The 24,204-nt window shown below is 39.4% G+C and overlaps 1 protein-coding gene across 1 annotated transcript; it reads right to left on the bottom strand.

Moving 5' to 3' along the window:
- Nucleotides 1-299: 299 nt before the first annotated feature.
- Nucleotides 300-2,659, bottom strand: LOC309815819 (lithostathine-like; the record flags this gene model as incomplete). Its single annotated transcript, XM_082642844.1, has 5 exons — nt 300-515; nt 790-907; nt 1,543-1,680; nt 1,893-2,011; nt 2,584-2,659. 5 exons carry the CDS (start codon nt 2,657-2,659, stop codon nt 448-450), a joined length of 519 nt encoding a protein of 172 aa, XP_082498970.1. The 3' UTR covers nt 300-447.
- Between the last annotated feature and the right edge of the window lie 21,545 nt (nt 2,660-24,204).

Here is a 24,204-nt window from a genome sequence, read left to right as displayed (position 1 = left end):
TTTGTATAATACAACCCAATTCCTAAGGGAACAGGGCCTACATACTCATCACAAATACACTGGTGGGAATGTACATTCAGTCATTTTCCAAGGAAACTGGATGAAACTTAACAGAGGCCACCCCTAATTTCTTCCCATACAAACTTCTTCCTCAGAGTCTTGTTATAAGACAAGAGCACAAAAGCAGGTAAGTTTGGAATAAGATATTTATTACTGTTCTCCAAAACCTCAGGCCATGGCACGCATACACACACACACACACACACACACACACACACACACACACACAGATGCCTGAAATGAGGCCGAGAGACAGGGAAGGCCAGAATGAGGTGGTCAGGTTGGGGGTGTGGGGAGGATTCCCCTTTCCTGGATGGGTCTTCACTCTTGCTTCCAAGTCCATGATGAGCTGCACACCAGACTCTGGCTACTGACTTCCCATCTGACTTAGACCTTGAACTTGCAGACATAGGGTAACTTCATACAACACTTATAATCTCTCCACTTCAGATACCCTGAAAAGACAGAAGAGCTCAAGTGAATGGGACTGGTGGAGATTGAGAACCCAATGGGGAGGCATCCAAGATTCTGGCCTAGGACTCAAAGGCTCTCCCTCATCTTCACCAGGGTCCCACTCCAGGGGAAAGAGAGAGAAATAAAGGAGAGGTGAGAGGGTATGGGAACAGACAAGCGGTTCCAGCCCAGGAGGATTCTCTGAAGACCAGACCCAGAAATAGGGGATGACGGGATGGAAAAGGCTGGGCAGAAGTGACCTCCTCTGTTTCCTACCTGAGCTTCTGGACAGGCTCCCACAATAGCGAGAGGATGATCTGGTGGGGGCATCTTCCTCCCAGGCAACGTAATTGAGCTTATCACTGTTACTCCACTCCCATCCACCGTCAGAGCCCTATAGAGCAGAGGATGGAGTCAGGTGAGGTGAAAAGGCCTTTAGAGGTCCCCTGGACTGATTCTCTCAGTTGGAACACCTGATAGCCTCCCCAGCATCATGAAATTAGTTCTGCTCTACTAGGTGATGCCCCACAGCTCTCCAATGGGAAACACCCCCTAACTCTTTGCTTCTATTGGCAAATTCAAAAGTCAATAATCACAAAGACGAATAGAACCCCTCAGAGTAACTTGACACTGTGTGACATTGGTGGTACATTTGTGATTACCCTCTGAACCTCCAAGACAACATATGTTTTATAAGGGAAAAATGCAACAATCCTAAATATTCATTTAGCACTTGCTAAGAGCAGCGTGTGCAGACTCAGGGATGCACAGTGAATGGAATCAAGGCGTGGTGTGTGAATTGTGTAAAAGCTTGACAAGAGGCAGATTGACCTTAGCTGGAGACTGGAAACCTGCACAGAACTCAGCTCTGCAGCTGGTCTCAAGGCCCTCCATTCTCCAATTACCCCCTTGATCTCCAAGCTCTAAGGATCTCTACGTTATTTCCTAGGCAGGCACAGGGGACAGCGAGCAGGCCTGGGTGGCCATAGCATCCTGGGAGGTAACAGACTAGAGAGGATATAAGTGTACCTCTGTGGGGTCATGGAGCCCAATCCAGACGTCTGAGTTGGTTTTCAAGCCATCCTTGATCAGGGAGGCCACGAAGGATCCCTCACTCCCACTGAACACAGACACAAGGTGTCCTGAGTATCTCTTCTGGCAAGCCATCTGTGTGGAGAAGGGAGAGACTCGGGAGGAGCTTGAGACCCTCACTGAGGCAAGGACAGGGCTAAGGTAGGTGAGAAGGGGTTGTGTTTGCAAAAGATGAGACGCTCATTCTCACCCTCAAGAAACTCTAGAGAATGGAGACTCCCAGACCCCAAACCCTGTCTCTAATTTGCTTCTCCTTATCAGCCCGTACTGTAAATCCCAGCACTCACGTCTGCGTCCATCCAGGCTTTAGGTGTTATCAACAAGGCATAGCAGTTGGACACATAGGCCATGGAGCCGCTCGGACAGCTGATCCGTGCAGAAGGCAGTTTTTCCTGGGAATCTTCCCCTGAGGAGGAAGAAGTAAGGGAGAGGGTTGGGGTGAAATGGAGAGAAGGATTGGAGTGAGGAGGTGACCTTGAGGAATATCTGTGGTGCCACCGCTTGGGACAGTGACACCAAACTCCTAACTGCCTGTCACTAATGACAACATTTCCAGTTTTTCTTAATCATGAACTAGACCTAGTAATTGGGAGATGGTCTATTTTTTTTTTAATTCATCTACCTTATTCAAAAGTACAAACCTTCTCCTCGTCTTGGCTGACTGTTTCTACACTGGATCCTCCAGTCATTCTCCTTCTACTCATCTCATTAATGATACTCTATGTTTTCCCTTCTTAATATACCCACAAAAATTAGACTCTACTGAAAATTGAGAATCATCTCATCCCACTGTTACTGGACCACTGAGGTGCCTCCCACCACTAGTCACCCAGAAGGAAGGATGATGATGCAGGAAGTGCAGGCAGTGTTGTTGTGTGGGGATGTACCATTACCATGGTAAGCACACAGGAGCTTTCCTCCTCTTCTTGGCCCTGAGCAAACACTGGGAACCCAGTGCTAGAGGCAAAGAAGTCTCACCTCGGACTTGAGACAGGAGCATCAGGCAGGAGAGCAGCATCCAGGACAGGCTGGGGAGGCCCATGGAAGGCATCATTTTGTCTGTGATGTGTGGAGACAACCAGAGAACTAAAGGAAGGGTGGTCAGAGAGAGGATATGAGAAACCCCCTGTTGTACCTCTTGTCTTTTCATCTGTCTAGTTCCCTAGGAATAAATTCATCTTGATGGCATCCATCCCCCTCCATAGTTCTGGAAGGAATTTGAAAATCTATATATCCTACTACACCTGAGGCCTCCCAGAACTGTCTTTGCCTGGTCTCAGAGCTCCTGCATTCTCTGAGGACAGGGATCCTTGTATACCTTCCCTGAAATATGTGAGGTGAAACCCCTGTCAGGGGTGTCACCTTGTCTCAGCTCCCACTTACTTCTCTTGCAAGGGATCTTCACTGGTTTTTCAGGGCAGAAAAGACTGGGTTTTTATAAGAAGATTTCAGGGAGGGGCACTGAAATGAATAACAGGATGGGGGAGCCGGGACAGGGGTCATGGGAAGGGCCTGGCTTTGGTTCAAGGAGATTCCTGCCATGGGGAGGAGTCTCTTCCCAGCAAAGCCTGGGAACTTCCACAGATATTGCCTGTTTCTCATTAACAGGTCAGCACTTTTTCCAGGAACAGTTGAAGTTTATTCTTTCCTTGACTCTTCCCTGATAGGCAACTGTGGCTCAAAATGTGGTATTAACTTTTAAGGGGCACATCTACTGGCGTATTTCTTCTGGTTGATGTCTCAAGTGCTCACTCCTGTAGGCATACACATGTATTTCTTTTTAATTGTTCAGTAGAATTAAATAAATGTTGAATGATAAGTGGAGGTGAGTATGGGAATGACAAGTGTCACAGATAAGTGAGGTCAGAGAAGGAAATGAAAGTAAGAGGAGACGGTGGGTCAGGGTTGCCTCTTCTACATGGTAGTTAGGTTTAAAGCAACTTCATAATCATCTCACAACTCAATAGATGAGCCAAAATCTTAAGGAAAATGAAATGTGGAACCTTGTCTTGCTGATCTTCTGAGAGATGGAACTTCCTTGATGAATAATAATAATGTGATATATTAAGAGGCAATGGAGGAATTTCAAGCCTAGGAGGACTAGAGTCAAATGATGCAGAGTCAAAGGAAGAATGAGAGAGGGTTAAGGAAGGGTAAGAGAAAGAGCTGGATGAAATTGTAGACCTGATCCTACATTGCATGTAAGTTAGATCTCTACTTCATCAAGATGCTCACTCCCCTGGGCTGCTGACAACTGCCTCGCAAACCATCATTTGGCTGTAGAAGAAGTGTCATTTCTTTTTGCATTCTACCTGGAAAGGTGATCAGCTTCATGTGGGGATACTGAGAAAAATTCCTTAGTCATGTTTACTTCTGAGTTGGCAATTTTTGCAAGGATGAGATATATACTAAGTGGCTCAGGTTTATTTTGGTCAGTGTAGGAATATGTTAAGCTGGAATTCTCTGCAGACCCTGACTCTCAAGTGGTTTTTATAGGCCAGCTTGTGTGAGATGGAGTCAATGCAACTGAACTTGTAATTGATTCATGTCCTCAGAATCCAAAAGTCAGTAGAACACACAAATAATCTAATAGGAAGGATAGGACAGCCAACAGATTATTTTGTTACAAAGGAAAAAAACTTACTTCACAAAAAAATATTTAAATGCAAAGCCATAACTATATTTAGAGCTCAGTGGAAATTCAAGTTTGAAAAAACAATACTTCATGGAAATATGATAGATAGCATGAGTTGAGAAGTAATCTTGCTACAGTAAAACAATTATTTGAGAAAAAGTAAATAATGGCAATCAGAAGCACAGAATGGCCCAAGCTTCTTGAATTCCTGAGAAACACAGTGTCGTGGGGAAAGATACCATTTAGATTAAAAGACTCTGAAAAGATATAACAATCTATCCTAGTGAGTAAATTATAATAGGGTCTTGATTAATAAAGTATGCTTTGGGGGACAATTGTGAAATATGAACTCATTTTTGATAATGACAGAATTTTCACATTTCTTTCTTGTGGTAAAAGTGTCATAGTTAAATTGACAGGCATCCTGCCCTCCAACTTCTTAAGGTGGGTGACTGAAACTTCCAAACCTCTCTTTGCTCTAAATATGGGTGTGTCTTTCAAAGGAATATAAGAGCTCATCTGGGCTGTGTCAGTGACCATATTCCCCAATCCTGGGAAAACTAAATGAGTGAAGGTAGCTCTGTAGCATATCATCCCAATTTGATGAATGAACGCAATGGCAGCAGCCCCAGCCTGATCCATAGTCAGTAAGTGCACTGTTTCTTTCTTCTTCCTCTATCAGAGCAAAACCACATATTCAATAGCCATTGTCTTTAAAGTCACTCACATTGGTGGAGAGGGCTGGATTCATGGGGTAGAAGGAATGAGAAGAGGTCTTTGCTGCATTTTTTACCTATTTTTCAAAAATTGACTTTTTTTTTTTTTTTGATATGTGGGCCTGTCACTGTTGTGGCGTCTTCCATTGTGGAGCACAGGCTCTGGATGCACAGGCTCAGTGGTCATGGCTCACGGGCCCAGCCACTCCATGGCATGTGGGATCTTCCTGGACCGGGGCACGAACCCGCATCCCCTGCATCGGCAGGTGGACTGTCAACCACTGTGCCACCAGGGAAGCCCACATATTTTTCCTAAGAACAAGAAAAGAGGAAAAAATGCTGAACTACTATCAATTTGACTACTTGTAACTAAATTAAAAGTGATAACGTTCCCTAGGGGAGAGTCACGCTCATGGGAGAGCCAGAAGACAGAAACGGGAACAGGTAAACATTGTCCCCTCTAGGGAAGTGTCCTTTGTGTCATTTTTCTACCAAAATTTCAGAAGCAACAAAACCCAAAAATCCAACACAAAAAGTAAACAAACCTCCCCCCTAAAATCCACAAGATGGACTCAATGATTTAGTCAGAAAAAATAACATTCCCTTAAGAAAATAAGGTCCTTTTCCAGTGATATCTCTCAGCACTGTTTTGCCAGCAGGGCTGAATGACTTGAGCATGAGAGAAAACTTTTGGCTTTCAGCTTCAAGAGGATTTAAGTTCTCAAGCAGATGGGATTTTGATCACATCAGCATGTTGATGTGGGAAGACTTGGGGTCTTTTCAGGGTTGGTCTGATTTTGTAACTCACCAATTTATGACCTTTACCATCCTTTGTACAGCTTTAGCTCAACAATGGGTATAAAGTGGAAAAGGAAATGCACTGGAAGTTGGTAAACTGGATTTTAATTTCTGCTATACCTCTTCTTACCTATGTGTCTATGCTGCCCCTTGTTTTCTAAGAGAGACAGCCTATCAATGTCCTTTCCAGCCCAGGAAGGTGATTTGCAAACACTGGCAGTTATTGAAACACTTCCCTCCATCTATGTTTTTTTTTTTTTTTTTTTTTTTTACCTTTAGCTTTATTAATTCTTCATTCCTATTTTCCACTAGCCCCAATATCTTTGCTTTGAGCTAAACCCTTGAACTCTCTTCCTGGTACCTGTTTTACGTGATTTCCCATTAGGGTTAAATGATCTATAATGACACTTAGCTCTAACACTCTATAATACATGACATAAAAAAAAAAGTGCTTGGCAAAGCATTAAACATTAACATTCTGAGTTACAGATCCAGGAAGTATTCAACTGGGTTGTGATTTGTCTAATACCATCAGACTATACCACAAATGACCCTACACTTATTTGCTCAGTTAAGCAGATTTAGTAGTCCACCAGAAGTCTTTAATCAGTATTTGGAGTACCATGCCTTTTGGTTCCAGATGTGACTCCTGTGGTCCCAGAGCCAGATTTCAGTGGATGTGCACCTGTGGATCTGTGCTGGTGGCTTTGTGAGCACAAGACCTGGGGCACACCCGGAATGATTGCCTGCATTCCCATGGTTGAGGCTGGGCCAAGAGCAATGCCATCAACAGTCTTTTGTGAGACCACACAAAGGGTGACATGTGACAACACAGACCACACTTCCCGGTGGACAGCTCCTGCAGAGGAATACTAAGTGGCTCCTCTCCCAGCAGGAGTGCTCCAGTCCTGCCTACCTCACACCAAAGCTTGGAAATGGATATGGGGGTTTCTATCCAACATCTGGGGAGCAGACCATGTCCCAACAAGGCTGTGACAACCACAGAGCAAAGAGGAGACTCTGCTCAATGTCAAGTGCAGGCTCTGGTCATCACAACCACAATCACACCCCCTATCTAGGAGATCTGTCCAGCACACATTGAGGAAAGATATGGAGGCATCCATATAAAAAACAACCCTTGCACCAAAAATATAAGACTCATGCAGGCTACACAGGGATGCTCCCACTTAAAATTAGACTTTCAACACCACAGGAGATAACTGTTTCTCTTAACTTCAGAGAGTCAGAGAAATATAAGTAAAATGAAGAAGGAGAGGAAACACTCCCAAATAAAAGAACAAGAGAAGTCCCCTGAAAGAACAAAAAGTGAAACAGACCTTTCCATTCTACTAGATCTTGAGTTCACAAAGGAGGTAATAAAAACACTAAAGGAATTAAGAAAAGCAATCAGTATAAAGGGAGACCACTGTAAAAAGGAACTAGAAAGTTAAAGACGAACCACTTAAAATTAGAAAACTCACTTGCCAAGACCAAGCTGAGCTAAAGGCTTAATTAGAAAACTAATTAATGCAAGAATGAATGAGTGACCTGGAAAATAGAATAATGGAAATCACCGAATCAGAACAGAAGACAAAAAGACAAAAAAAAAAAGCAGTATATGAGGCCTATGATGTAACATAAAGCACACCAATCTATGCTTAATAGGGATCCCAAAAGGAGAAGAATGAGAAAAGGGGGTTGAAAATACATTTGAAGCAATAATGGATGAAAAATTCCCAAACCTAGAAAAGGAAACAGATATCCAGGTACAGGATGCACAGAGGGTCCTAAACAATATGAACATAATGATCTACATCAAAACATATTCTACTTAAAATGAGAAAATTTAAAGATAAAGAGAGGATTCTAAAGGCAGCAGAGAAAAATAGATAATTAATTATAAGGGAACCCACATAAGGCTATCAACTGATTTCTCTACAAAAACGTTGTAGGTCAGAAGAAAGTGGCAAGATATACGTAAAATCCAGAAAGGGAAAACCGGCAACCTAGGATACTCCACCCAGAAAGATAATTTTTCAGTATAGGAGAGATAAAGGATTTCTCAGAAAAGCAAAAACTAAAATAATACAGCAATACTAAACTAAATATTCCTAAAAGAAATATTGAGAGGTCTTTCTTTATAGGAAAGAAGTAAGTATCTAGAGGAAGGAGAATATAAAAATTGTAAAGTAAGTCACTTAAATAAGCCAGTACACAAATAAGAAAAAAAATTTGTGAAAACAATGGTAACAACAATGAACCGCAAAAGGATAAACATGAAGATGTAAAAGAGGACATCCAAATCCTAAAATGGTGGGGGGGGGTGTTTAAGAAAATGTAGATTTTTTTTAAAGAATGTGTTTGAGTCTATATGACTACAAGTCTAAAGCAAGTAGACATAGTAATGGGTTAATACACTTGAAAAACAGGGTAACCACAAGTCAAAAACATACAATAGATTCACAAAAAAAAAAAGAAGAGAACACACATATAATACAAAAGAAAAGCATCAAACTACAAAATGAAAAACAAAAAGGAAAGAAACAAAGGAGAAATACAAAATCACTGGAAAACTAAGTTTAAAATGGCAATAAAATCATACTTAAAAATAATTAACTTAAATGTCAATGGACTAAATGCTCCAATCAAAAGACGTAAAGTGGCAGGTCGGCTAATAAAACAAGAACCTACAATATGCTTCCTACAAGAAAACCACTTTATGGCAAATGATATATACAGATTGAAACTGAAGTGGTGGAATAAAAAATCATGCAAATGGAAATGACAAGAAAGCAGGGGTAGCAATACTCCTAACAGACAAAATAGACTTTAAAACAAAGACCATAAAGACAGACAAAGAAGGACGCTATATAAGGATAAAAGGATCAATACAAGAAGAGGATATTAGATTTGTTAACATATAAGCACCCAATACAGTAGTAACTAAGTACATAAAATAACTACTAACAGATGTAAAGAAAGAAATTGATGGGAATACCATGACAGTAGAAGAATTTAACACCCCACTCACATTGATGGACACATCTTCCAGACGGAAAATCAATAAGGAAACAGAGATCCTAAATGACAAAAACAGAATAATTAGACTTATCTTTTCAGGATATTAAATCCAAAACCACCCAGTATACACATTCTTTTCTGGTGCACATGGAACATTCTCTAGGATAGACCACACACTAGGAAACAAAACAATCGTCAACAAATTTAAGAGGATAGAAATTATTTCAAGCCTCTTTTCTGATCACAACAGCATGAAACTAGAAATCAACCACATAAAGAGAAATGAGAAAAAATGATTACATGGAGACTAAACAACATGCTACTAGGAAACAAATGGTTCAACTATGATGTCAAACTGGAAATTTAAAAATAGCTTGAGACAAATGACAATGAAAATACAATCATACCAAATCTATGGGATGCAGAAAAAGGAGTTCTTAGAGGGAGGTTCCTAGCACTACAGTCTTTCCTCAAAAAACAAGAAAAATCTCAAATAAACAATGTACCCTACCATCTAAAAGAATTAGAAAAAGAAGAACAAAAAAAGTCTAAAGTCAGCAGAAGGAAGAAAATAATAAGATTAGAGATGAAATAAAATAGAAACTAAAAAAAAATAATAATAATGGAAAAAATCAGTAAAACCAAGAGTTGGTTCTTTGAAAGGGTAAACAAAATTAACAAATCTTGGCCCAGTCTCACCATGAAGAAAAGATAAAGGATCTAAATGAACAAAATAAGAGACAAAAGAGGAGAAATAACAACCTACACCTTAGAAATAAAAAAAAAAGAGAGAGAATCGCCCTCCCTGATACCAAAACCCGACAAAGACACTACCAAAGAAGGAAATTACAAGCCAATATCTTTCATGAATATACATGCAAAACTTCTCAACAAAATATTAGCAAACCAAATCCAAGAACACATAAAATAGATCATATACCATGATCAAGTTGAAGTCATCCCAGGATCACAAGGATGTTTCAACATAGGCAAATCAATCAATGTGGTACACAACATCAAGAAAAAGGGGCCAAATAACACATGGTTGCTTCAATAGATGCAGAAAAAGCATGTGATAAAATTCAGCATCCCTATGGAATCTAAAAAAAAAAAAAAAAGTCACATGTTTCTGAAGAATCTAGGGGCAGGACAGGAATAAAGACACAGACATAGAGAATGGACTTGAGGACACGGGGAGGGGGAAGGGTAAGCTGGGACAAAGTGGGAGAGTGGCATTGACATATATGCACCACCAAATGTAAAACAGATAGCTAGTGGGAAGCAGCCACATAGCACAGGGAGATCAGCTCCATGCTTTGTGACCACCTAGAGGGGTGGGATAGGGAGGGTGGGAGGGAGATGCAAGAGGGAGGGGATATGGGGATATATGTATACGTATAGCTGATTCACTTTGTTATACAACAGAAACTAACACAACATTGTAAGTCAGTTATACTCCATTAAAGACGCTAAAAAACATATTCAGCATTCATTCATGATAAAACCTCTAAACAAAGTGTGTATAGAGGGAGCACATCTCAACATAATAAAAGCTATTTATGATAAACCCACAGCTAACATAATACTCAATCATGAGAAGTGGAAAGCTTTCCTTCTAGAATCTGGAAGAAGACAAGGATGACCACTCTTACCACTTCTATTCAACATAGTATTGGAAGTACTAGCAACAGCAATTAGACAAGAAAAATAAATAACAGTTATCCAAATCGGAAGGGAAAATGTAAAATTGTCATTAAATGCAGATGACATGATAATCTATATAGAAAACACAAAAGACTCCAGCCAAAAACTATTAGAACTGATAAATGAATTTGGCGAGGTAACAGCATACGTGATTAGCATACAGGACTGTGTTTCATTTCTTTATACTAACAATGAAATTTCAGAAAGAATAAGAAAAGAAACAATTCCTTTTAATATGCATCAAAAAATACTTTGGAATAAATGTGACCAGGGAGGTGAAAGACTTGTATGCTGAGAACTATAAAACATTGATAAAGGAAACTGAAGATGACTCAGAGTGGAAAGATATTCCATGCTCTTGGATTGGAAGAATCAATATTGTTAAAATGGCCATACTATCCAAAGCAATGTACAGATTTAATGGGATACCTATAAAATTACCCATGACATTTTCCACAGAACTAGAACACATAACCTTAACATTTGTATGGAACCACAAAATAACCAGAATTGCCAAAACAATCCTGACGAAAAAGAACAAAGCTGAAGGCATAACCCTTCAAACTTCAGACAATACTACAAAGCTACAGCAATAAAAACAGTGTAGTACTGGCACAAAAATAGACATATAAATCAAAGGAACAGAATAGAGAGCCCAGAAATAAACCCACACACCTACGGTCAATTAATCTTCAACAAAGGAAGAAATAATATACAATGGAGAAAAGAAAGTCTCTTCAGCAAGTGGTTCTGGGAAAGCTGGACAGCCTCATGTAAATCAATGAAGTTAGAACACTCCCTCAAACCATACACAAAAATAAACTCAAAATGGCTTAAAGCCTTAAATATAAGATATGACACCAGGAAACTGCTAGAAGAGAACTTAGGAAAAACATTCTCTGACATGAATCTTAGCAATGTTTTCTTAGGTCAGTCTCACAAGGCAAGAAAAACAAAAGCAAAAATAAACAAATTGGACCTAAGCAAACTTATAATCTTTTGCACAACAAAGGATACCATCAACAAAATGAAAAAGCAACCTATGGACTAGGAGGAAACATTTGCAAATGAAAAGACCCACAAAGGCTTAATTTCCAAAATATATGAACAGCACAGTCAACTGAATAACAAAAAAACAAACGACCCAATAAAAAATGGGCAGAAGACCTACATAGACATTTCTCCAAAGACGACATTCAGATGGCCAATAGGCACATGAAAAGATGATCACCATCGCTAACTATTAGAGAAATGCAAATCAAAACTACAAAGAAGTAGTGCCTCACACTGGTCAGGATGGCTGTCATTAAAGAGTTTACAAATAATAAATGCTGCAGAGGATGTGGAGAAAAGGGAACCCTCCTACGCTGCTGGTGGGAATGTAAATTGGTGCAGCCACTATGGAGAACAATATAGAGGTCCTTAAAAAACTAAACATAGACTTACCATATGATCTAGCAATCCTACTCTTGAGCATCTGTCTGGAAAAGACAAAAACTCTAATATGAAAAGATACATGCACACCAATGTTCATAGCAGCACTATTTACAATAGCCAAGTCATGGAAGCAACCTAAGTGTCCATCAAGAGATGAATGAATAAGGAAGATGTCATATATATATATATATATATATATATATATATATATATATATATATATATATATATACACACACACACATATATATATACACATACACACACACACGCACAGCGGAATATTAATCATCCATAAAAAGAATGAAATATTGCCATATGTAACAACATGGATAGATAAAGAGATTATCATACCAAGTGAAGTAGGCAGAGAAAGACACATAATATATCATATATATATGTGGAATCTAAAAAAAATACAAATCAATTTATTTACAAAACAGAAACAGATTCGCAGACACAGAAAACACACCTTTGGTTACTAAAGGGGAGGTGGGAGTGATAAATTAGGAGTATGGGATTAATAGATATACACCACTATATATAAGAACAGCTGTTGTCAAGTCAATCAACATTGTCTACTGTACCTACGGTCATACTTAAGTTCCCGAGATACTGATCTCAGAGGATCATTTGCTACATTCATAGTCTTTATGGCTGACCAGTTTGTGGTCTGAACCACATCTTAAATTTTCTTCCCCTGGTAAACTCTCATGAAGCTTTCCATCTAGAAGTCTAGAACAGAGGTACAAAAGCTCTTTCTATCTTTCCTCCCCCTGGTTCCATTCTACCCCACTGAACCCTCCATAATTTAGTGCCTTTCAGGCCGTCCAGAGCTCTTCTTCTCCTGAAACACTTGATAAAAAATGTCGCTCCCTCCTAATAATTGTTAGCTCTTATTTTCTCTCTCTAGAAACTAGTCAACCTCAGTTTGGGTGTAATAAGGTGGGGGTTCTCCAATTTGTGTGTGATCCCTCAATGCATGAAATTTGTATGAGAAACTTTGTGTCATATCCAATACCTGAGTTCCCTGCAATTTCCTCTTCCACAGATCATAGTCTATTGGGTCACTAATAGCTCAAAGGAGCCTTGACTGAGATAGGGCACAGGCTTCTTTTAGGTTGGCTTCTTTGCATATAAGTTTAGGCTAGTCGCATATAAGATGCTGACATACATTGTTACTCACTCAAGCTAAAGGGGATGTGTTTAGAAGGATATGGGCTTATCTCAATGCATCCAAATTTAGGGTACAACCAAGTCTCCCAAAGGCCTAGAAAAAGGAAGAAAAAAGTCAGAAAGTGAAGTTATGTTCTCCTTCATTTTCTTTCTTTATTTCACTGGGTTTGGGTCATTATCTTTGATCCAGTCAGTTTCCTTGCTTTTCGGATACATGCAGCATGATCAAACATGGTTACCTCATTAGAGTTCTTCCAAACCTTCACTGCAGGGACTGAAAAGATTAAATATATTCTTGGTGAACAAATTCATTTTCAGGAGAATATCTGATTCATCTAGCTATGCCTGGTTATTCACACGAGGCCAATCAACTGGGGCAAGGAATTTGAGTCACTTGGTGTTACTATGGCAACTGCACTCACCACTTAAGTAGGACCTGTGGATGAGACCTAGTTCTTAGAGAAGGGAGCCAGAAAGGCACCCCAATAGAAGTTTACTGCAGCAAACAAGACCTCATTGTCTCAGCCTCTTGTTTTGATCTTGGCTTGTTTTCAGACCTAGATTCCTTCCTTGGATGTTGCCCCACACACCACATCTGCTTCTGACCTTGGACTGTCCTCCAGACTTTCAGGAGTTGTCCAGCTGTCTGTTGTATTCACTACTCTTATGGTATGTATTCAGTCCTCTTCCGCGTCAAGAATGATATATTTAACCTGTCCTGATTTGGATATCTGCCAGTCACTGGGAGGCAAAGAAAGAGAACAAAACCTTTTCTCCAGTTGGATCAGTACACCCCCGCAGGTTCCTGGGTCTCTGGTGGTGCCTCTATCATTGATTTTGCCTACCATCTAGAGTTCAGGAGACAAAAGAATTTGATAGCAATCACAGACGCAGAGAATATCTGGATAAGAGACCTGTAAACCAAGTGACTCTAGTATCCTAATACCCCTGAATGTTCCTTAGTGATTCACCCCTTTTACTTTTAACAGCATTATTCTCTCTCCACCTCCAAACCTCCTACCAATGTTAGGCAGTTAGTCAGACATTAGCAGCAAGGAGGTGATAGTGGCAAGAAAGACAAGAAGTCATCGAGTCGCACCCAACCAACCGGCGACTCTCCCCTGAACCCGCCCAGTACAGATGAAACTAGGGTCGTGTGGTGGGCAACTTATCCTGATATAGAGGGGCACCGTAACACAAGGGAACTTCTCTGGGCTGTGCATGCCCAGACCAGACAGGTGTATGGCCTATAGTAAACCCAAACTCATTATACCAACATTATAATAAAATCTCCGTGTGGTTTTGCCCCACCCCCCACTCCGTGGGCATTTCTTAGCAATTTAACGCTGAGAGCATGGGCAGCAGTATACTTGTTACATGGATCAGGGCCTTCAATCAAATAATTATCCCCTGTCACTCACCCCCGGCTCCCTGCAGAATGCTCCTTAAAAGCACCCTTAAACCTGTACAGGAATGCTGCTTTCAATTCGCAGAAACAGCCTGCCCTCTCCCTTTGAGAGTGTAAGTTTGCTTAGATAAACTTTGCTTTGGGATTTCTTCACTTCTCAGAAACAGCCCCCTTTAGTGCTCTCTCTCTCTTTCTCTCACTCCCTCTTTTACAGTGTACCTATGCTTAAATAAACTTTGCTATGTGTTTAAGCTTAAATTGCTAGTTGGCGATTCTTTGCTTACTACTGTGGGACTGAGATTGCTGGTCCGGGTCTTCTGTTGACCTCTTCCATTGAAGCTATTTTGTTACAACACATGCCAACCCCGTGACACCACCAAACCACATTTGTCTACACTTCCCAAGTAGTTTTTAGAGTGCACCTCGGGGGGACCATTGTACCCCAGCTGCATAGGTCTGTGCTACAATTATGAGCATGTTTGGCACTTGGATTTATTTATGGATTTCTACTTCATGTCTAAAGCAGAATTCTCCTGAATCTCATTCCTTCAAACACTCTTTCAAGAGCTAGTCCTAGATTTGTTTCATTTTGCTGTCTGCAAATATTTTGGAAATGCTTTTTCCATGGTTAAGTTCAGGAAACACTGTTATGTAAACTTAAGCAAGTTTCTTTACTGCAGGGCTGTTCTTAGACTCTGTGTGCAAATGCACAAAAATGAAGGAAAGTAATAGGGTTTGCAGCTCATCAGGCATTTGGTCATAGGTTTTTGTGGGAATGTTTGTGTATTCCTACTTGGGAGAAATACCTCTTAATAGATCACTAAGTTAATTTAGTTTTATGAATAGTTGAAAGCACCACTTTTCAAATCATGGCTTGCAACTTACTGGTGTCTGAAATGATTAAATCAATTTAGTGGGTAATAACTAACATATTCTTTGTAAACACAAGGACAATAGAATAGAAAATTCCATAGTATATTACATAAAGTGGGGAAATACTGTTTTGTGAAATTTTAATTTTGATTTTCAGCGTACATATGATTGAAAAGTGTTGAAATATAAAATATATTTCTTATTGTAAATAGCAGCCAAAATTTTGAATATTGCCAGTCTTCCTCTTGGGGGTGCTCTGGTATTTCAGCCAGGCATCTCTCCCATAAGATTTTGGCCCACTGAGTTGATGCCTTCTCTTATTTTATCAATACCTGGCAAACCAGAGCTACTGGTCTCATGGCAAAGGGGGATGATAGTGAGTTATTTTCTCTTATAATCTATCTCCTGAAGCCCAGTGTGGGATTTAATGCATAGAAAACGAATATCTCGGCTTGCCACCAGCATGCAGTATGAAGTTTTAAAGTGGGAATTAGGCACTTGAAAGTATAGAATCCATTTGATTATAAATAAAAGCGAACTGTATATTTTCATTTATATCTGGTTATATACAACTGGGAAAAAAGGAAGACAAGGAAAGACGATGACCTCCTGTGTCCCTGCTCTCTGAGCACTCATTCTTCTGCACCTGATCACGGGGCAGAGCTGTATGACAGCCTGGGTGTCCTCAAACTCTCTGACTCCGAGTGGGGTCCTATAGGTGTAGTGTTGAAAGCCTCCCAGTCCTTCTGATGTGTCCCGCTGGTGCCGTAGAAGGACCAGTGCCCTGGACCCTAGCTCTGGCTTTTGGAGTTTGGCTCTCAGTACCCCCATGTGTAGTGAGATTCTCTCTTAGCCCTTGGAGAATGCATTTGGTTGATGACCTTACCTGGAGAGGCTGCTGTGTTGAGAGCTTTATCACACTGACCCAGTGTATGTAAAGTCATAAACACAGGGTGCATAAATAATGTTTTTACCCCAACAGTTTTGTGGTTCTTCTAGGCAACACAAAGGAACTCTGTTGATGCTGGTATGTCTTTGGGTGTCGGGGTGGGAAGGATAAACTGATAAGTTTGGTTCCTGTGTACATACTGGAAAAACCCTTTCATAATAAACTAGAGACTCTACAACAACAACATCAAAAACAACAAAAAAATCCAAAACAAAACAAACAAAAATAAACCCCAGTATTCTAAAGAATAGGCTTTTAGGTAACCATGGGAGGATTAAAAAACTACCACTAGGGGTGAGCTGGCTGAGCACACAATTTAGTGCTGGGGAAAATTAGAAGCAGCAGTAAACTGCTTCTAAATACAGGTGGATTAGAGAAAGGCATCAGGAGAAAAAATAAAGTTTAATCTACTCCTACATCCTCTAAGTTTGAATGTCTGTCACAGCTGCACATTCATTGCAAGGGACAGAGGAAACACATCTTTCAAATGAAAACGCAGGGTTGTAATAACACAAAGGTCAGAATTGGGTAGCTGAGCTGTGTCCCTAAGCAAGTAGAGAGGCAGGCTTGCATGATGCAGAATGCTGTATACCCAGGAGTGAGTCAGAGAGAGAACTGGGATTCCAGGGCTCCTGATCCTTCAGAAATGATGACTGATGTGAATGCTCTTGGAGCCATTTGTCTTTTTCCCCTCTTGGCTACTCAGAATGAGAGTGCTTCCTTTGTGTCGAGGGACACCCCTTGGTGTGGGTCATGGCGAGAGTCAGGGTTGCAGCTCCCAGTACAGAAGCAAAGGTGACAGACATCCTCCACCTTCCAGTTCTCTGGAGGCTAGGATATCCTCCATTGTGATGGAGGCATGACAATGGGATGCCCAGCTAGGTAGTGGAACAAAGAGGAAGAAGCAATTAGAGATCATTCCCAGTGTGTATGGAGCTGGGGGCCCTGCAGTGCTAGCAGTTAGGGTTCAATGGTTGTGGCTCACACGGAGCTTCACCATCAACTTGCTCTAACTACATGATTTTGCTTTTAGCCGCCAGACTTTCCTAGTTCCTTTCTTGTTGTCAAGACCTGGTGCTCCAGCCTCCCAGTGAAACTCTGATCCAATGAATAACCTTTATTTTTTGTTTATTTTTACTTTTCAGCTATTTCAAGGTATATCTGAGGTGCAGTCAATGGTACATATTTAAAGTGCAGTTAAATATTGATGTCTTGACATACAGATGCACCCAATGAAACCATCAAAATAACCCCTATAATAAACATAACCATCACCATGAAGGTTTCCTCTCCCACCCCTATTTCTCACCCTCAACTTCTCCAATCCCCCCCAATCCACGGTAACCTCTGATCTGTTTTCAGACAATATAGATAAGTTTAACTTGCATTTTCTCGAATTGTATATAAGTAGAATAATACATGGCATGCATTCCTCCCTGTTTTCTTATACTAAGCAATTTTATTTCAAGATTCATTCATATTATTGCTTGTTTCAACACTTCATTTATTTTCATTGTTGAGTAAATTCTATTGAGTGGGTATGGCACAATGTATTCTATTGATAGACAGTTGTGTGATTTTCAGTTTCGTGTATTATAAATAGATCTACTGTGAATGTTAGTGCACAAATTTATGTAGAGACAAATGCATTCCTCTATCCTGGGTAGATAGCTAGGAGTGGAATACCTGTGTTGCACAACAGGCATATTGCTAATGTTTTAAAACCTGCCACACATTTTCTGAAGTCATAATATTGTTTACATCACCACCAACAGTGTTTGAGAGTTCCAGCGGTTTTGCATTCTCAGTATGGTCAGGCTTTCTAATTTCAGCCATTCTTATAAGCACATCGTTACTTCTCATTGTGATTTATTCTGCCTATCTTAATAATGAATGATGTTGAGAAATTTTTCATGTGCTAATTTTCCATCTACATATCTTTTCAGGGAAATAATTATTTAAATATTTTGCCCATTTTGTACTGGGTTGTTTGTCTTATTATCAACTCGTAAGAGTTCTTTATATATTCTAGATAAAATTTCTTTGTGGACATATGTTTTTGAAATACTTTCTCCCGGCTGGTAGCTTGACTTTCATATTCTAAACAGGGTCTCATGAAGAGCAAAAGCTTTTCATTTTATCAAGTACAACTTATCTATTTCTATTCTTATGTAGTTTGTATTCTTTTTCAATCTTTGCTTAACTTAACAATATTATCTCTTATATTTTCTTTTTCAACTATTATAGTTTTATATTTTCTGTTTAGGTCTGAAATCCATTTTGAGTTCATTTTTGAATAAGGTGTGAGTTTTGGTCAGACTTAATTTATTTTGCATGTGGACATCAAATTGTTTATCACACCATTTCTCAAAAGACTACCCATTGAATGGCCTTTTTTTCTGTTGTTTTTTCCCTTAGCTTTATTGACATATATTTGACAAATAAAAATGTTATATATTTAAGATACACAACATGATGTTTTGATAAAATTGTAAGGAACCACAGATAGAATGCAGATGAAAGCAAATGGACCTAACTTCCTTTACAATAAACCAAATAACCATACTAGGAGGGTGGGGAAAATGAGCTGATTTAAGTGACTTTGGAAAACAATATTTTGGCCAGATACTTACACACACTAAAGACAAAAAATAACTGCACACACTGTACTCTAGTAGGTAAGTTTGTTTCTCACAAGGATCTAGAATAATAACCTGAAAAATACATTATATAAATATGGAGTTGGGTAAATACATAAGTAAATATACTGTAGGTAATCAGAGCCAGTTTTCTCTCTGTGGGAGAATGTAATTACAAATAAGATAAGGAGGAATTCTAGACAGAACCTTGTAATTCTGTATTACAGTTGGAGTATTTGCTCCTTTAAAATAATAATATCCAGACATATTTTTCTTTTATATTCCATTAGTATGGTGAATTATACTGATGCTTTTGAGTGATAAAACAACCCATATTTCTGAGGTAAATAATCCTTGGTCATGGTTTATTCTTTAATATATTTCTTTATTCAATATACTAAAATTTTGTAGGGCATTTTATAGTTTTGTTCATGATGAGTATTTTTGCTTAGATTTTTCATATATTTTTCTGGTTTTCATATCAGCATAATGATGACTTTATAAAATGTGCTGGAAAATGTTCTTTTATCTTCTATTTATTGACAGAATTTACATAGAATTGACATTAATTCTTCCTTAAATGTCTGGTAGCGTTCACTAGTGAAGTAATTTCCTTACAAAGTTTTCTTTATGGGAAGGCTTGAATGAGCTTTTTAGTTTGTGTCTTTCAAGGAATATTTCTATTTCATATGAATTACCATATTTGTTGATGTGAAGTTACCTATAACATTTCCAGTGCCTTTTAAGGTCTGTTGGATTTGTAGTGATGTCTCTGTTCCCATTATTGGTATTAGCCATTGGGATCTCACTCTTCTTCTTCAGTTAGGTTAGAGGTTTTGTCAATTTTATGGACCATCTTAAAGAGCTATCTTTGGGTTGGATGGCTTCAATTACTGTTCTGCTTGCAGCTCAGGTCAGAAAACATATTTTGTATGATTTGAATACTTAAATTTATCGAGATTTGTTTTATAGTTGAGAATATGGTTGATATTGGTACCTGTGTATGTGCACTTGAAAAGAATGTGTATTTCTCTCTTGAGAGGTGTAGGAGTTTATAAAAATCGTTTAAGCTGCATTTATATCAGAACATTAATGACTGATTTTTGCTCTTATCTGGATTACTTCCTTCATTCTCCTGCTATTGGGTTTAGTTTAGATTTTTGGTAACAACCTTGATTGTTGATTTGAGATCTATCTTCTTCTCTAATGTAGGTATTTAATGCTGTAGATGCCCCTCTGGGGACTGCTAAACAAATATCCAAGATACATTTAAAAAATATATTTTCACATAGAAACTTGAAAAGAAAAGTTTATAGCAGGTTTATTTGTAATAGCACAAAACTGGATACCACCCAAATGCCCTTAGGTATGTGAATGGTTTAACAAACTACCTTTTGTCCACACCACAGGCACTATTCAGCAAGAAAAAGGAGCAAACATTGATAAAGACAATAATTTGGAAAACCTCTAGGAAATAATGCAAGTGAAAAATCCAATATCAAAAGATACATACTAGTTGATTCTATTTATAAATCGTTCATGAAATAACCTTATTACAGTGATAGAGAACAGATTAGTGATAGCAAAGGTTTAAGGATGAGGGAGAAGAGAAGGAGAGTCCCTTCAGGGATATCAAGAGAGAGCCTTGTGATACAGTTAAGTGTCTTGATTGTAGTGAAGGCTAGAAAAAGGACAAGCCTCTGCCTCTTCATTTATGTTCCTCCCTTTGAGAAAGCCGCAGTATCATCTTAGACTAAATTTTTCAGAAGAGAAAAAAAAAAAACAAGAAACCTTTACTTATAGCTCTGACTTTCATAAAGCTTTGCATTGGTTGGAATATTTTTGAAGATCCAGGAGACCCCTCCTGAGGAACATGCAGGCATCTTCTTGGGAATACCCAGATTAAGCCAAGAGAGAACTTCATAAAAACTTGGGTTCCAAAGAGTCAAGAGGGATGACAGCTCATTTTGGTGAACTGGGCAGTGTCACCTCATTTGGTGGTCAAAATTTTCTGGGGACCTGATAGCCTAGGAGCACAGACAAGGACCCCTACTCAGAAACTTTCAATTCAGCAGCAGGTGCTATTCTTGCTGGTGGCATCCTTGGTCTTTTCTCTGTCTCTGTCTAGATTTTGCCCCCAGATTTTGCTAAGTCTTTGTTACCCACTCCATTGTGAACCTCTGGCTTCCACTGCCTTTCCTACCAGAATTTAACAGGCTGCATCCCTGATTCTGGACAAATGTTTTTCACTCTTGGTCCCTGAGTTTCTCTGGCCCATTCCCCTACTGCATTCCCATTGGGAAGCTCAAAGAGGAATCTGTATTTGCAGGATGGCAAGAAACAAGGTGCTGGAGCAAGGGGGTGGGAGGCATGTACAGGAAAGTCTGGGCATGACATGTGGTGCTGAGTTGCTGATGATAAGCAAATCTCACTCAGAGAAGACATAAGATTTCACTAAAAAAACATAGTAGCTTACCAATAAAACATCAAGAAGTGACAACGCATATGCTGTGACTTACAAAACCGCTGATTAAACAAAATATGCACATGCTGGCAGCTTACTAAATGTGGCATGTCACCACTTAGACTCCTGGTACCCGGGAAACTCCTCCACCCCCACCCACCAACATCATCTGAGCTCTGCACATCACATAGACAATCTGTTTTTCCATCCCAGCAGTGCCAGCTGTCCCTTGAGACGAAACTCTGGAATGCTCACCAAGAAAGAGAAGTGTGAACTCTTTTCAGTAGATCCTAGCCACTCTCCGGATCTTGGTATGAAGTGAAAACAGCTGGTAGCTAACTCTTGCCAGCTTCAGGCTGGCTGCTCCCCACATAATCGGGCTCCAAATAAGCTGTCTTATGACAGGGAAGAAGCAACCATTGGAAGTCTTTCAAATTCAACACAGGCTGACTTTTCTCTCCCAGATCTAAATGTATCCACATCCAGCTGCCAAGTTTCTACGATCTGTGGAAACCTGCAGATTCTTTCAGGTTAGAAAACTGGTTTGTCTACTGAACAAAAGCCATTGGCTGCTTTGCCCATTCATGGTTCTATAAAGGTTCCAGATTTTTCATGACATTGTTCTCATTCCCTCACTTTACTCACCCCCCCCCCCACTATCACAGGCTTCAGCTTAACCTTCCTGTCTTGGAATAAGAGTAAAAAAAATCTTATCTCTGGCAAAAGGACTCCCGACATGAGGGAGCAGGCCTGAAAGGAATTGGCAGGTGGCTTAGGCTAAGGAAAACTTTCCAAGAAAATTCCACTGAATCCAGAGGATTCAAAGCACTGATTTCCAAAGGTAGTACTGCAACCCATCTTTTAGGAAAACAAAGACACTAAGGATCAACTCTTACTCTGGTTAATGAGTGACCCACCAGCAGAGCCTGTGCTTCAGATGGTCTTTCACAAACTATTTTCGATTCACTCTCAGGGAAGAAGTTTCTGGGGTCTTGAGACTCTCTCCTCTAGAAGGTCCCCAAATCCTAAATGAATATTGGCCCAACTCCTCCCCTAAATTCTGTCTTTCAGGACCAGAGTTGGTTAAATCAGTAAAATGCATAGAACTTATAATATTGGTATTTTGGCTACCCATCTCCTTTTTATTTTTCCTTCCCCAGTGTGTAACTACATTTCTTGGGAAAATGTGACTTTTGAAACCCACTCAGGTAATTATTCACAAAAAGTATCCTGAGGCCTCTCTTATGGACAGAGCAAAACTGGCATAAATTTTAAGTTCTGCCTCAATAGTTGTGCTTTTGCTATGATGCACTTATCCTCGGAACTGAATGTCCCATGGATTGTTTTAGGCTTTGGACACACTTGACAGTAATTCTTGAAAAGAGTATTCATTTGGATATTACTTCAGAATGGACACTTCTCTTATCCAAATAATATTGGTGTTACCTACATATTAGGTGTTGCTCACCTACCAGAAATTTTATATAGCTTCTACTTACATTAACTTATTTTTTCATCATTCCAACCTTATGAAACAAGTAATATTACTATTCCATTGTGCACATAATCTGCAAGAGGAGGCTCCAGTAGAGCATCTGGAGGGAGCTCAGCCCTGCCAACACTTTGATTTTGTCCCAGTGATACTAGTGTCAAATTTCTGGCCTCTAGAACAGTTCCAGAATAAATTTCTCTCATCTTAAATTGCCAGGTTTATGGAAATTTGTTATAGCTGCCATAGGACAATGTACCTTTTCAGAAGCCTTTACCACCAACAGCATTCCTCAGTATAAACCACACCCAACTTGAGTTGTTCATGAAAAAGAAAGTGGCCGAATGTTAGTAAGGTGAGTCCATCAGGGATTGGTTGCTTATGATTCAGTGCATTACTTATGGCACAGGACATAGCTTCCTAGACCCAGATGATGCTAATATTTCATTCAAAGCTGTCTTCCTCCTTAAGCTGCCCCCTTTCTTCCAATAGTAAATTGGTAGGTTTCCTTCTACTCCCTGTAAATATGGAGTCCTGTCTTTGGTGTCAGGCATGGGTTGGAGTGGTGAGGAGATGGCCAAACCCAAATGACTAAGCACAACTTTTGGTGGCTTTAGGAGGTTCCTCCATTTCTTCTTAGGTACACTAACCTCACAAGACACACTTCAGGTGCCATAGGTTAGACTTCCATTCATTTCAACATGTTTAATACGTCTGAGCATAAATAGTTGCCATCACTCAAAATATCCAAGCAGGTGGGTACTGTATGAAGCTGATAATTAAGGAAGGTCAGGGTAGCTGGTGAGGAGGCTGGGTTTCTAGGGTCATTGAAGTTGTTGGCTTGATGTAAATTGCTTCTGAGATGCTGCGGTGAAACTAAATACTTACAAGAATCACTGAAGAATATCCATTTGGAATCTAAGGAACACAAGTGAATACAGAATGAAAATTTAGGAAGAAAAAGTTTAAACTAAATAGCCAAAGAAAGAGGCATGTGTATATCAAGATAAATAGATAAATCAAATATAATGAAATACTAAACAATAGTTCAATCAAATAAGCTAAATCTTAACATAATATTGCATGAAAAATACAATGCAAGTTGCAGGAAGAATACAAACTACTTGATAAAATGCATGTGTGCTTTTAAAGGACATAAATTAATACCATATATTTTGTATTGATTGATTCCCATGTAGTTTAAAAAATAATGGAAGAATATACAAAATGGACGAATATACAGAGAAAATTTTTGCTGTATTTGCCTGGAGAATTTATGGTGATTTTTTT

Source organism: Mesoplodon mirus, assembly GCF_964341445.2.
Source record: "Mesoplodon mirus genome assembly, chromosome: 14".
Taxonomy (NCBI): Eukaryota; Metazoa; Chordata; class Mammalia; order Artiodactyla; family Ziphiidae; genus Mesoplodon; species Mesoplodon mirus.
Note: the sequence above shows the minus strand (reverse complement) of the source record. Positions and strands in the feature narration are given on the sequence as shown.